Source organism: Sinocyclocheilus grahami, unplaced genomic scaffold, assembly GCF_001515645.1.
Source record: "Sinocyclocheilus grahami isolate Dianchi unplaced genomic scaffold, SAMN03320097.WGS_v1.1 scaffold47.1, whole genome shotgun sequence".
Lineage (NCBI taxonomy): Eukaryota > Metazoa > Chordata > Actinopteri > Cypriniformes > Cyprinidae > Sinocyclocheilus > Sinocyclocheilus grahami.
In genome coordinates this window covers 4154489-4169904 of record NW_015505226.1, presented here as the reverse complement: position 1 = coordinate 4169904, position 15416 = coordinate 4154489, and the positions used below count along the sequence as shown (strand labels likewise).

General features: G+C 40.0%; 1 protein-coding gene across 7 annotated transcripts in view; it reads right to left on the bottom strand.

Annotated features, from left to right (window-relative positions):
* LOC107582762 (inactive ubiquitin carboxyl-terminal hydrolase 54-like) overlaps window positions 1-15416 on the bottom strand; it is a 187014-nt gene that overhangs the window by 68077 nt on the left and 103521 nt on the right. For 6 of the 7 annotated variants that reach the window (XM_016268750.1, XM_016268752.1, XM_016268751.1 and 3 more), the window contains 8 exons: window positions 14785-15400; window positions 13914-14041; window positions 13632-13790; window positions 12363-12482; window positions 9312-9480; window positions 5198-6099; window positions 4510-4631; window positions 4045-4185 (listed from right to left, as the gene is read on the bottom strand). In XM_016268750.1, coding sequence (XP_016124236.1) covers window positions 4045-4185; window positions 4510-4631; window positions 5198-6099; window positions 9312-9480; window positions 12363-12482; window positions 13632-13790; window positions 13914-14041; window positions 14785-15400 — 2357 coding nt within the window. The remainder of the gene's footprint in view (window positions 1-4044; window positions 4186-4509; window positions 4632-5197; window positions 6100-9311; window positions 9481-12362; window positions 12483-13631; window positions 13791-13913; window positions 14042-14784; window positions 15401-15416) is intronic. The other variant, XM_016268753.1, reaches the window with a different exon arrangement.

Genomic DNA, 15416 nt, shown 5'->3' with positions numbered 1-15416 from the left:
AGAATTGATTAACATTTCATAACGTCATAATGTAGTTTCTCCATTCCTCTGTATATTTCTTAAGATGTCATAGTTTTTATGTTTTTTATTAACAATAAATTCATTTGTTAGTGTATGTTCAGTCAAACATGTACACAGTCTTTGCCTGTAACACAAGACACAAAACAGCTGTGTGCTACAGGGAATGCCCGTATCAGAGAAGTAGGAGGAAAACGGTTAGAAGAAAAAGTCTCATTCCACGCTCCACGCCAGGGCCGCAGATTTACATGCTCCGACAAAAAACACCAGAGCTGAGAGATGACACCATACAAAACATCTCGATTCACTTAGTACATGTTGAAGTACATAGCATCTACATGGCATTGACCCATCCCGCTACCAAAAAGCGTTTGCAGGAGAGTTGGGAAAAATGTTCAGCAAAGCGACGACAATTCTGGGAAGTTGGTTTGCTGAGAACTTAAATCTGTGGGACAGGCGAGGAGGAAGGGTAAAGAATGTTTTTTAATACACTATCAGTCAAAAGTTTTGAATAATTATGATTTTCCAATGTTTTTGAATGAAGTCTTGTAAGCTCACTAATGCTACATTTATCTGATTAAAAATACTATTAAAATACTATGAAAAATTATTAAAATTTAAAATAACTGTTTTAGATTTAAAAACAATTTTAAAGAGTAATTTATTCCTGTGATGACAAAGCTGAATTTTCGGCAGCCATTACTCCAGTCTTCAGTGTCTCATGATCCTTCAGAAATCATTCTAATATGCTGATTTGGTGCTCAAGAAACATTTATTATTATTGTTATCAATGTTAAAAACTTTCATGCTGCTTAATATTTCTTTTGAAATATACTGAAATGGAAAACAGTTGCTTTAATTTAAAGTAATATTTCACAATATTACTGTTTTTACTATATTTTTGATCACATAATAGACATATTTCAAAAACATAAAAAAAAATCTTAATCATTCAAAACTTTTGACCAGTAGTATAAATGAGGGTAGGGATACAATAAGCGCCCCCCCCCTTTACCACCCAACACATGCACACACGCATACACACAAACACACATTTACCGTCTAGAGCAAGGAGGTACCATATGTTTCTCCTCTGCAGTTAACTGAATGCTGGAGTTAATTAAGTTAAGTGCTCTGGGTTGGATGGCTGACTGCGGAAGTCCGAGTCTGGACCCCACACTCCTGTCATTGCATGCTGCAGGTCTGACCAAAGGTCAGTCATACACACACACCTCAGCCCCAAAGAATCACGCCATCCCAGTGCTTTTAAATAAAAAATGTCTCCTTCCGTCATGCTTTGGATCGAGCTTCAGGGGCTTTTTCATGGAAAGATTTACTGACTAAAGCAGGGTAACAGAAGTGCATCATCTCAGGAACAATACAGATCGCAGTGTGATTGATGATGGCATCAAGTCTCGGGACATGCTCCTTCTAGTTCTCCAGAAAACTGTGAAGAGAATGGGATGGGGTGTGCAGAAGGGTTGTCCAGGGGAGCAAATGCGTCTTTGGAAACGTTCCAGGTCTAGAGGACCTGGTTGTGTCCAAAGCCAATTGGTTGGGGTGAGAATTTCAGAAAGGATGTCTTCCAATACACCTCAGTGCTGGACCGTAGTGCTTCCCACTGGAGAGAGCTTGACGCCGGTCAAACACAGCCAGAAACTCGGAGAACCTCTGGAGACGTCCTGCAGTGGGGCAGGATGGAGTGTGAAGGACAGGATCCAGACCAATTAAAGAAAAAAGGCAACAATGAAAGAAGAGCTATTTCAACAGCAGGAAACGAAAATGAAGCGAATGCAGACTGTTTAGCGGGGAGGCACTGGCACCTGGACTCAATTGCAATGCAATGGCAGAAACATAAATGCGGAACAAGTGGGAAATGGACCTCTGAATGGAATAGGTGGTTATGGAAGTGGAAAACGAAAGTGAGCTTTACCTGGGGCCTCTCTGCAAGGCCCAGGATGCTGAGATGGGGGTGAAGCTGATGGAAGGAGATGAAGATAGCTGGGTTGGAGCAGATGGAGGTCTGAATGAGACAATGGAAACTGAAGGCAACTAGGTGAGTACATGGAGCTGTGATATGGCGTAATCCCGGAGTCCCCCAGCTAGGTACACACACAACACACACATACATTGATATGAACAAGGCAGAGGAAAGAGAAAAAAAGAGGAGAAAAGAGAGGTAGGATGGGGAAAAGGGAAGAGATGGGGAGCACAAAAGTAAGGCATGAAAAGAATCAGGGGCCTTATTTATAAAATGCACATAAAATCAGATTTGATCCCAAGTCAAAAATGAGGAACAAATTGAGATTTATTTAAAGTGATGGTTCACCCAAAAATGAGCACTCTGTCACAATTTACTTGCTCTCTTATGGTTTCAAACCTGAATTACTTTCTTGTGGAACAAAACAAGATATTTAAAAAAAATTCTTAGCCTTTTTTTCTTAAGTTTTGGACCCCAATGACTTTCGTTGTATAGACCAAAGCAGTTGAAACATTCTTGAAAATATCTTCTTGTGTATTCAACAGAAGAAAGGAAGTCATACAGGTTAGGACTGAAGTGAGTGTGAGTACATGATCATAATTTTCATTTTTGGGTGAACTATCCCTATAAAAACTAATGTGAAAATGTTCATACACGAAAGACAATTAAAATGCAGCCATATAAGCTATTTTTGTAATCATGAACTGGTATGCCAGTGCACGCTGACATGATTTTCTAATCATTTCAAGTGATGCAAGAGCAATAAGTCAGTGAGTCAGTGAGTGAATAATTGAATGAATGAAATGAGTAACCACAATTACACGCAAAATAATATACTAAAACACTATACTATTATTCATGCATACTATAATATTATTTATGCATCATTATCAAACAAGCATATTTTTTATCTATTTTTCATTACCATATATATATATATGCCATATAAGCATAAATCAATATTTAAAAACAAAACTATTTTATATTTCTTAAAAAAAAAGTGGCCAACATTTTTCAATTCATACTTCAACCTACTGTCTGCTAATGTTGAGGACTTGAACTTGAGGAATTATTAGATTAAATTCTTAATAAATGGCAAAAGTGGGGACTGGTGAATAGTGGAAAAGAATGTCCTATTTATTTTTAAACTCTCAAATAGCTGGAGCGGGTAAACCACTTTTCAGAGTAAAGGATTAATGAGAACATGGTCTGAAAAATAATGTGCATGTAAATGAGATGAATGAAAAATTTATAAAAATGGATCACTGACAGGATAATGAATTAAATATGTATATATACAGTATGGCCAGAAACTAGAATCTAGCAACCGAATTTGATGCATTACCTATTTCATATGCACTCACTTATGTACAAAATAATTTAATAAAGCAAGAAGGAATTGCGAACATTTTTAAAATGTATACGAATGCATTTGGTAAGATGACTTTATGCATGTCTTTATAAATGAGACACCAGGCCTTTTTTCGAATGTAGTGAAGTTACAGCATATGGACACAGGATAGCAGTATGACTCAGTAAGACAATGAGAAGTTGTGCATGTGTATTTGAGTGTCCTTGTGCAATGGTGCACGTGGATGTCATGTGACAATACAGCTATGCATTCATATATTTCTGGCATACATTATATATTAGAAATGTATGAATGCCAAAACACACTATATACACCAAATAGCTTTGAAAGACAGCATCTGCTATAAAAATAACTGTAGATGTAAATGCAGAGTGTACATCAAATGACCTAAAGCTCAGCAGTGATTGACAAAGGACAGGCAGCACACACAGATCAGGCTAAAGTGGCAGTAGCTGTGTGTTAGCACTCTCCTGAATAGGTGACAGTGCTCTTATCAGGTTTCTAGGACAGATATCTGATTCCTCCCCCATTCTTTGGCCCCTCTAGCAGACTCTTGAATGCCAGCAGTCACTAGTAGCACTATTTCAATCATATTTTAGCCATTAGCTAGCCCCTCAGATTAAATAAGATGGTCAGAATTCATTTTAGTCTTATTCATGTGTGGGATACTTACGAAGCTTCGGGAGACGGCAAGACGGTTCTGGCGACGCCCGATGACCGTTCCACTTAGGCTGCGAGCAATACAGCGCAGGTGATTCGCATTATACTGCTCTTCCTCTCCTGACTGAGGCTCTTGATGGGCCACTGATAGAGGCTACAGAGAACAAAGAGTTACTGCAGCAAAAAACAAAGACAGAAAGAAACCAGACAACACCCAAACAAAATCAACATGTGCTAACAGATTGTGCTCTGTATGAAAAACAGGCTCTGAGGTGGAGAGAAACTAGACATAACAAAAAAATAAATAAAATGAAGAGACAGCCATCCCTCATTAAAGAACCAACAAATAATAAACAAACAAACTAAGTAAATAAAACCAAGATTATTTAGATTAATGGTGGATAACATTGATGAGAGCTTAATGGTGAGAGCTTTGTAATCAGACCTAGAGACAGGAGTGCAGCACCACATATCTTACCATGTTCATGTATCCAGTAGGGCTGCAACAACCTGGTGGTCCATAAGCAGTTCTCTCAAGCTCAGCTGTGGGGGTCCGAGAGCGTCCGACTCCAGTGAGCAGCTTTCGTGCAGCCGGAGGTACTGTCCGAGAAAATCAGGTTTGACAATAATGACATTTTTGCAACATATGGTTCAGTTTGTTAACATTAACGTATTAGGCATAATAAACAGAAACATTTTTAAATATTTATATTTATAGACACGTTATTGAGTAGTAGAGTTACAGTGTTCATCTGTCTATCCAAGTTTACATAATGAATATATGCATATTTCGGTGCAAGCATACAACTTCAAGGCTAACTGTAGTCTAATTACTTGCACTGCTCTAACCGGGATTCGAACCAGTGCCAACCAGTATAGTAGCAGACGCTAACAAGAACGCTAAAGACTGCAGCCTCTATTGTGCATCTTGATGCCAGGGGATTCACATGACCATCTTGAAACCATTGCGAAATCTGGGTGGGGAAATCTTTTGCCTTCATGCAAAATTCCTCATTGCATGGATTCCAATTGAAATGACTGGATTTTGCCTGTGAAAAGTGGCCAAACAATGGTAAATGTGACCGCACCTGTAGTCCAGCCAAGACAGAACTTTTAAAGTGCATGTAAACACACTTAGTGTGAGACAATTTAAGATGTTACTTTACCTGGTCTCGCAAGAGCAGGTGAGCTGGTACCACGCAGAGCTTGGCCAGGACCCGGGCCAGCCTGCAGACTGGCCTGGAAAAGTGAGTCCAATTCAGAGAGTTCCTGGTCCTCGGCCTCTGTGGGTTCCAACTCCATGCTCTGGAATTTTGAGTACTTAGCAATGTTCTTCTTCCTGGTGCTCATGGGACTGTGATTAGCAAGGTGTCTTCCAGGTGTGTGTTGAGAGAGGGCAGGTCCTGTCCGCTGGTTCTGTTCAGGAGGTGTGTTGTAGGGGTTGACAACCGCATCTGGACGGTCTAAGCTCCAAGAGGACCAATGACGGGCAGTAACAGGAGGGGTCAATTTGGTGCAGGGCTGGGAAGTTGCACACAGGGTCTGCCATATGGGGGCTCGCCGGGGTACTGGCCCCTTCTCCTCAACAGGGTCGGGTGGTGGACTGGGATTGCTGGATTGGAGTATCCTGTCCGCACTATCTGCAGTGCCCTGCCACAAAGGAGGATTTGGAGATTGAGGGTGCTGACAGCTGGAGACCTCTTCGTCCTCTCCCAATACACCCCAGATGTCAAGGGGCAAAGAGGGTAGAGATATGGCAAGATGCTTGCGTATGGGCATGATCCGAATGCCTGATGCTTGGAGAACATCTGATAATCTGATGCCACCCCATTCGTCCTCATTCTGGGTTGACCAATTGCTGCGTTCATCACGCTCTTGGGGCTGAGGCTGAGAAGAGGCAGGCCGGGGATTAAGCGATGGGCGGCTAGAGGGCTGAGATGGGGAGTTTGTACAAGAGGGTGATTTCATGTGTTGAGGAGAGGGTGGGCCAAGCACAGAACCCTGATTGGTCTCAAAGACCTCTTCCTGATTGTCTGTCAACAATACTTGGACCGGGCCAAGCTGTTCACTGAAGAGGCAAGAAAAGCAAGAGAGGATTTTGGTTAAACACTCCCTGAAAAATGAACATGGTTATCTGAAATTAGTACAGTCCCATTAAACATTATCACTCAATGACTGTAACTAATTTAATTATGGCAAAATTAATTTATTTGATGACATAATTACATGAGTTATTTGGAAAATGGAATTAAATTATTTAACTGAAACAAACCCTGAAAAACTTCAAATTAAAAAACTTAACGAAAACCTATGTTGAATGACATAACTTTGTACCCCTTGATGCTATTATTTCCTTGTGCATATAAATGTGTACTATGCACGTGCTGAAATGTTTTACATTTTTATAGAAAGTCACACATAAAATGCACATATACATTTCAGATATATTTTATACTGCCACAAATATGCAGCATGTACTCATTCATTAAGGCAGACTAAACATAAAATAAGCAAGAAACCTTGAGTTCTAATGGGTCTTTGATCAAATCAACTGGAGTTTTATTTGTAAAACAATACTCATTAATTTCAAAATATTCATTTATTTCAATGTCCAAGCATACTTGAAAAAATGGTTTTGCTGCAAGAAACCCATTCTAACACATTTTCTAACTGAAAAAGTTTACAACGCTGCCAAGGACCAAATTCAAGGAGACCTGTGTCCTTCACACCAGTATTTATGAGCCACTTCTCATACAATGCACACACACATACATACACACACATACACACAGTCCACACTTGCTTTCCACAGCTGACGCACTATGCAACCTTGACATCATTTTCATAGTCGCCATATAAACCAGTTACAGCAGCCATAAATATGCCCAAAAGCTCCCCAGAAGTGGAGTGCACGGGAATGAGAATTGGCTTTGCTCCAGAAGGGAAACCTGCTCACTATCTGCATACATCTCTAATAAAGCAGAGCGGAGTATCCATCAGAATACTATCAATCCTTCATCTCTACTGGCCCTCAGCAACCCACTGATGACCCTTGTGATAGACATTTTCAGATAAATCTTTATCTAATGCCAGTAAAAAGCCTCTGAATGATGCATGCAAACACACAATCCTCAGTGTTTTTATTGCATTGTGCAGTTGATTTAAGTGCACATATGTGTAGGGAACCCTAAATCTGATACTGTTAACATTCCTGCTGTCTAAGAATGAATTTTCAATATATATTAGTATAGGACATTTATGGGTTTTAACTGGGTATGACAAGCTTAAGCATGCTTTAGCAGTCTGGACAACACTTTTATCTTTTAGATTGGTGATATTCCATTTTTATTGTTCTTAGGGACATACATGGTTCTGTCAATAAGGAAAGTTAAGCACCCCTTCATTGTCATTAAACCAGAAATGTGTTCTTAACTAATCATTGTGCATAATCATTTAGATTTTTAAATTGGCCATTATTAAAATGACTCACATTTAACCTAAAAACAATGAATATTGTGGTTTTAAAAAAACTTTTAAATAGCTACAAATTAAACTGAAGTGATTGGAGAAACTATAAAATCTTATATTAAAACAATATAAAGCTGTTATTTAAGGTTGGTTTGATTATCTGAGACATTTGATGGCACTGAAAAAGTAAAGTGCACTGTTGCAGAAATAATAAAATAATAAAATATATATTTTAAAACATTTTATAGGTTTAAAAAAGCAAACTTGAAATCTTTCACAGTGCCCCCAGGAACCTGCTTACAGTAAGTACCTGTCCTGGTTGGAAAGTAGTGGTTTAGAAAAGCAGTACTGTTTAGAAAAGCAGTACTAGGTGATAGGTGGTTCCTAGCGGCTGCTGAATGTTCTAGAGTGGGTATAGAGGCAACTGAAGAGGGGGAAGTTTGGTACAGAGGTAAACATCTCTGATTAATGTGCTAGAGTGCTCATTTACTGTAAATACTTCCTCAAGCACTACATTGGGTAATTACCCAAGGGGCTTTGGCCAGGTCAGGCCATACATCACATCAACGCCTTTAATCGATGGAGGGGAAAGAGAAAGCAGAAAACAAAAAAAAAAAATAAAACAACGCATTCCATGGGGCACACTGCCGCAGTGACCGTTGCATTGTTCTGAAAGGCTACTTTATTAGCAAAGTGGCATGCCATGTGTATGTAATATCGGTGGGCAGCCATTCGATAGCTTGGGTTTGCCAATAACTCAGCCGACTGCACCCCGGCTTCTAATACTTGGTCTAATATGGAATCTATAACACCCGTCCTTTCTATATGTGTGATTTTAAATTGGAAATTAACCTCTAAAAGCTCTGGAAAACACACAACAAAACCCAAAGCAACCATAGCTCTTTGTGAGAGTAAAATGTCAACTTGCATTCTGACAAACCGATCAGTTAGATAATGTCTGAAAGTTAAAAATATATTTTAAGCACAATCACAGAAATATAACAGAAAGACAGAAAGAAAACAGCTTTTTCTCATTACAACTTCACAAAAATCCAGCATAACTAATTTTTTTATAACTTTTTAAAAAAAGAATAGACACAAGGGTTGGCTTTAAGTTCAAATTTTTGACTTTGGTACAATATCAGCCTTGGTGCTTCAGTACTTAGGTAGTGTGACAGATTTGCATGTCATGTAAAATTAAAAATGTACTAATAACTGAAATAAGCATGAAATCTGTTAGGCAAGTTCTATTTTTAAATCAAGCAGTGTCATGGAATTAACAACTAATTAACATATAAAACATATATTAATGTTTTCATAATAAATCTATAATAATATAAATCGATAAATCTTATTAAATCAAAATATTATGGTGCATAAAGGTAATATATCATAACTGAGCAAAATAACAGTTAACATATTTTGTTCAAATGGCTCAAACAAACCCAAACTCCCTCCATTTTTTCCTCAGTCTTGTGTAAATTTGAGATGGTCTCTATAACACAATGGGTATTATTAAACTAACAATACATTATTTTAATTGATTTATACATTTCATAATCAATACATTTCATTTTGATTCTCAGATCATGCATCAATGCGTTTTTATCAATGCAAGGTTATGCATCAACTCTGCTTTCATGTTTCACAAATTACATTTGTATGCTGCTATTGTACTGTTTCCAAACTTTTGGTACCACGGTACTGATTCTACATCGTTATACCACACAACCCTAAAAGACCCAGGGGTCTGAGAGGGTATACATCTGAACAAGCGGTTAAGCTGGACACACAGGGTGACAGTACAGGTACCTGGTGGGCCCCTGTGGGCGGCTGGGTTCCTGCTGCTGCTCTTGCTGTTGCTGCATGCGCTGCTGTAGGCCCCGCGCTCTCCTCATGCATTTTTGCAGCTTGGCGTCAGCAGCCATAGTCCTGCTATGAGTGTTAGCACTGCCCTCATGCATGGAAAATCTTAGTTTAGCTATAACGCAAAAGAACAACAAAAAGGGAAGGAAAGAAGAGCAGAAGAAAAGAAAATGCAGAAAAGAAAAAGGAAGAGCTGAGGTTATGAGGGGCCGGGATGCGGTCCATTTTTTTGTTATAGAAACGACAAAGTAGTGAAGTTGAAAGAAAGAAGAGAGGGTGATGGTGGAATATATCCCACCTTTCACCCCAGAGTGAGCTCTAGGCCATTCAATAGGCGAAGCTTTGCACACTAGTTAATCAAAGTTGTCACATAGTTGACTGCATGTAATGGGTCAATAACAGTAGCTTGCATCAGAAGTGTCATGCCCATTTTTTTTTAAATAACACAAAAAATCAACACTTTTATAATTAAAATCAGGTAGGCAAAAAAAAAAGTGCCAGAAATGATCTGTCTAAACATTTCACGTCTACATTTGTCCAATCCAACTGACTTGCACCTTCCACAGAAAATTGAGTCATCATGTTGCTCCAAAACATTTATTTGTCTTATTTTACTTATCTATTTATTTACTAAAATGATTAAATTATTATTTGTGGTCTTACTTTTTTCTTTAAAATGTTTTTATGTTAACAAAACATAACAAATAATATTAATGTTAATGTTAATAATAATATTAAATAACATATTGTTAATAATATTATTATTAACAAAATAATATTTTGTTTTTATATATTATGTCATTTTATAGTATTTTTTATATTTACATTATTTTAGATTTTTAAAATTATATTTACAGCAAAAACAACAACAATAATGATTTTCTGAGGTAAATAAAGGAGTTATCACAATGTCAAAACCATACAGAAAAAAAGAACATTAAACTATGGATCCAGAATTGCTCAAACAAATAGGTGCATGACACCCCTGAGTTCCATAATTTTCACGTTGCCTTTTTAAAAACACATCGCCTGCTGTTGTGCAGTATTTTGCTTACTGAACAAACCCATTCACAACGAGTGACATAAACAGAGTTCAGAAAGATCATAATATGGAGAAGCACTGGGCTGCTCTGCTGAACGACAAGAGAGAAACCAACGACTGTGATTGAGCTTTTAAGCCCTTGTTCGCAGTGTGTACAAAACAACATGTTGAGATCCATCACACTGATTGACTGTTAATTGCATACCAAAATGAGTTTGCATTAGGAAACAGCTGATTTGGTTGCTCTCCCGTCTGGGGCTGTTACATGGAAAACCGCATGTTGCCATGGTTCCCTTGAACCGTTTCATTTAAGTCTAGTTTAGCACTAATTCTGCCTAAAAAATGCTATTTTCAGAACCTTTACTGCTGTCAACACCAGCTGCGCCTGAGCTAGCTTTAACTGAAGATGACGTGCATCGCTTTCAATGGGTTTTTAAAAAAGCTGACAACATTCTGGAGAGATGCAAAAGGACGACGTTTTAGGACGGCACACCACAGACTGAAGACACAGGAAGCAGGAGCGACAGCCAGGACAGACACACAAACGTAGACACACACAAAACCAATGATGGATTGCAGGGTTGTGGCAGGCGTTGCTTTCATTTGGCCAGAGGAACGGGGAGCTATTCTTTTATATAGTGAAGGCATGACCTTATAGGCTGCCACTGGATCTTAAGAGGCCTGTATGCGCTTTGGGCCAAATCGGATCTGTCACGATGGGACAGTGAAAGGTCTGCGAGGATCTGAAGAGTGGAAATATTTACAACAGCTGTCTTCCCTTTACATATATTAGTGCTGCGCCTCACATATACAGACATGCAGACACATGTTATACACGCATTTACGGTGAACAAAGCGAGACAGAGATGGAGGGTTTGCCGACCTGGATAGTGGTTTGTGAATGGTATAAATAGCTTTGTGGAGAGTTTTGTATAGCTGAAATTGTTTTCTGCTCATTAATCATTCAAGCAAGTATGCCAGCGCTTCGGACAAAAAAGCTGTTGTTCCAGGGAAGTGCAAGATATATAGCCACCTTTTTTGTTTTAATTTGGGGAGTGCTGAGAGATTTAGGCAGGATTGTGTGGCAGTGTCCACACATGACGGCTAAGCACAATCACAATCCAATCCTTCCACCAAAAGGGATTTATAGAGGTCGGGAATGTTATGACGGTGAATCTAGAATGGATTTAACTTTGCGTGTGGCTGCTGGTGAGGACCATTCAAATGGTGTTCCTAATGGAGGGCTCACACACAGAATAAAATGTTCAAATAAAAAAAAGGATTAAAATTGTTGCAGCCTCTTTCTGGCAAAGATCAGGGCTCTCAAATAGCCAAAGCTGAGCGCTTTTCAATAGCACGCCACTATCAGCAGTATTAGCAAACAACAGGCAGAGCCACATGCCCAGTCATCCAATCAGATTGTGAAAATCTGTGCAAACGATGACTCTGATCACAGCACCAAGAGAACAGAAACAGGGATGCACTGAATATTAAATTAAAATAAAAAATATAAACAGTAAAAAATTAATAAATAAATCTTTATTTAATTAAAAATTAATAAAAAATAAAAAGGTAAGAATTAAACAATTCAAAATAAATCAAAATTAAGCAATATCAACCAAAAACCAATGTAGTACTGATATATTGTGCATCCCTAGAAAAAACAAAGACAGGATCATGACAAATAATATGCCACGCACATAAACGAGGAGCACAAGCACACAGATAGACAAACAGAAGCAAAGACACACACACACAGGGTGCTGCAGGAAGGGAAGGCAGTGCTGGGGTATTACAGGTGGGTTTGTGTCACATTGCGAGGACATTAATGTTTTTGGGAGATGCTTTCTTACCAAACGGACCTAGAAAGGGCATATATTGGGTAAGTGACGGTTACCCAAGCGGACAGTGTAGGAGTTGGGCGTAGCAAGCAGAGGCAGGTTAGAATTACTTACACACAGCGTGGTGGGAGAGCGCCAGGGCTGTAGCTGTATCCCCTGCTTGCTCCAGGCACAGCGACTGCTCTAAGAGAGAGTCAGCCTCCGCCAGGCAGTGCTCAAAACTGCCCCCCTTCCCTGCAATTAACACACCAAGGCCAGGCCTCTGAGAACAAGCTCATACACGCACAAACACTGCTCACAGGAGTCCCCGCGTGTTCCCGGGAACACGCCACTCACAGCTTTTGCATGGCTTACCGGGAATGGAGGCGTCCACTGACACACAAGCGCATACAGTCTAACGACTGCCACCAACACAACTCAAACACAATTAGACATGTTTGTACACACACCATGCACGCAGACTAGGGAAACTCTGATTCAAAATAAAAAAATGTAAGATTCGAGTGTACAGGTGTGTTTTTGATGCTATGGCTCCCATCTACAATATTTATATTATAATACATAGTATTACAATGATTCTTTTATCATTTAAAGATCATGAGACACTGCATTAAATGTAGAGTTGAGAAGACAGGAAAGGGTAAACTTTTACTACCAAACTATCCCTGCTGGAAAAAAAAGTCTGAAGCAGCCTAAATTGGTTTGCTGGTCTTTGCTGGTTTAAACTGGTTTGCTGGTCTCCCAGTATACGGCCAGGTCGGTGTTAAGTTGGTTTAGCCGATCGGTCTGCCTGATCAAGTCAAAAGTATGTAAACCCCCAGCCCAGAAGCATTAAACCAGACCAGCCTAAACAGCTTAGAAAGCCATCAAAAAATCTATTCATAAATCTCTAATAATCAACCAATAACCAATATGGTACCGATATATTGCGCATATCTAAAAACAAGCCTGAAGTGATTTGCTGATCTTAGCTGGTCTTAAACTGGTTTTTGGTCTTAAATTGGTCTAGCAGGTTTTCCAGCATGGCCAAGCTGGTTTAACCAATATGGTACTGATGTAGTGGGCATCCCTCGAAACCAGCCTAAAGTGGTCTGCTGGTCTTAAACTGGTCTCCCAGTCGGTGTTAAATTGATCTAGCTGGTCTCCCTGCATGGCCAAGCTGGTGCTAAGTTGGTTTAGCTGGTCAGTCTGCCTGATCAGGTGAAAAGTGCAAAAAAGAAAGGGAGAACTAGACAAAAGAAAGAGAAACCAGCTAACCACTTTAGGCTGGTTTTTGTAGAAGGGATTACCCATAATACAAAGCTGTGTCAACTCTCTCATTAAACCCAAATTCTAGCTTTTTTTCATTTGGTTTCTGTCTGTTTGGCCCTGTGTGGCATTTACCCTGGTGCTGAAGTTCGTCCAGGTCCATGAACTTGCTGGGTCTGGGGTTGAAGCCCTGTGCTGCTTCTCTCTCCTTCTCCTTCTTCCTCTGGAGCTCCTGCTGCCTAGCCCTGCGAGCAACTTCCTCTTGCAATTCATCCAGTTCACTGCGCCCCTCTCCTACACATCCACAAAGACTTAAATAAGTAACAGCAATATTCATGTCCCAGTTAAAAACTTGACATGAACACCTTGTAGCAATAGTGGGTTAATGCACATAGGCAAAGACCAGTTATGACTGACCCAAACTCAGTGGACTGCTGCTCCAGGTGGGTGATTTGAGGTCTTGCAGGATGGCACTGCTGCTTTTGGACTTGGACACTGTGCGCCAGGAGGGCCCAGAAGTCACAGGTCTCTTACTGCTGCTGTCCCTGAGGCAGAGAAGAACATATGTCAGTGAACTCATGAGAATGATTCTCAGTGTCTATGTAGTAAATGTGTCTGTATTTGTATACTGCAGTATTAAGGCTTATGGTACAAGCCTGGACAAATATTTATGATATACTCAATACTGTTTTGTTGGCAATATACAATTGACCAACAGTAACAGTAACAGTAACAAACAGTAGTATTGTGAAATATTATTACAATTTAAAATAACTGTTTTATATTTTAATATATTTTAAATTGTGATTTACATTTTTGTCAAGTAAGTTTTGCATAAATACAATGTGATTTTTGGTAATTGAGATCTGGCAGCAACAACACATATTTCTGCTTGGATGAGCAATTCCTGGACAGCATTTCTTACATATGAAATCACCCACAGGCCAAAAAACCAATGAGAACACAGAACAATAATGACAATTCATAGTAATAGAGTGTAGGCGCCAAAGCTGTTGTGGATCTGATCACCTGAATCTCTCCATAACTGGCAGATATTTGCAGAAAATTGCCATGGCTTGGCAAATAAATAAATACAGTTACATACATGCGAGCTTCATATTACACCTTAGATGACAAGGGAATTTATGCTATAGTAATGCTAATATTAATAAGCCATTCCCCGAACTCATTCTCTCAAAAGGCTTGGGTATGCAGAGCATTCAGAGTTCATATGGAATGCACATTCCTGATATATAGGTTAGTTAGTGTAGGCGAGTTGCTGTGTTACCTGTGAGCACTGGTGCTGGGGTTGTCGCTGAGGGGAATGTCCATGCTGATGGGGCTGTTGCTGTTCCTCTCACTACTTTCGTAGCCACTCTCCATCCTTTGGATCAGCCGAGGCTGCTGTTCCACACCTCTTAAAGGTGGCGGGATCAATAGATGCGCCACCCCCATTTCTGGCATACACCCTGAGCCATCGGTCATGCCCCCCGTCTCTGCTGCTGCAATGTTGGACCCCTCCACAGCAGCCCCTGAGACCAGATCACCGTGCCCTGGTGACTTCGGGTCTTCTGGAAGCGGGGAAGGTCCAATTGTGGCATAGCCGGCCGGCCGATGCTTTTCCCGGCTAAATATACTATCAATGTTCAGGGCCTCTCTTCTGGGTCTCCATGTGGGGCGATAGCGCCCTCCACTGGAGCTGGACTTGGACTCACTGCTGGTGCTCTCGTCTTCCCAATCTCTTGCCCGCGCCCCAGCCTCCGAGCCGCCCACCCCTGAGCTAGAGGACGATGAGAGGGGTCTGCTGTGGATCATATTCATAGTCTCTTTATAGTTCTGCAGATGGCCAGTAGAAGAGGGCCTCGGTGTACAAAGGGGAGTGGCCTGGTCTTTAAGAACATCCCCTGAAGAAAAAAAAAA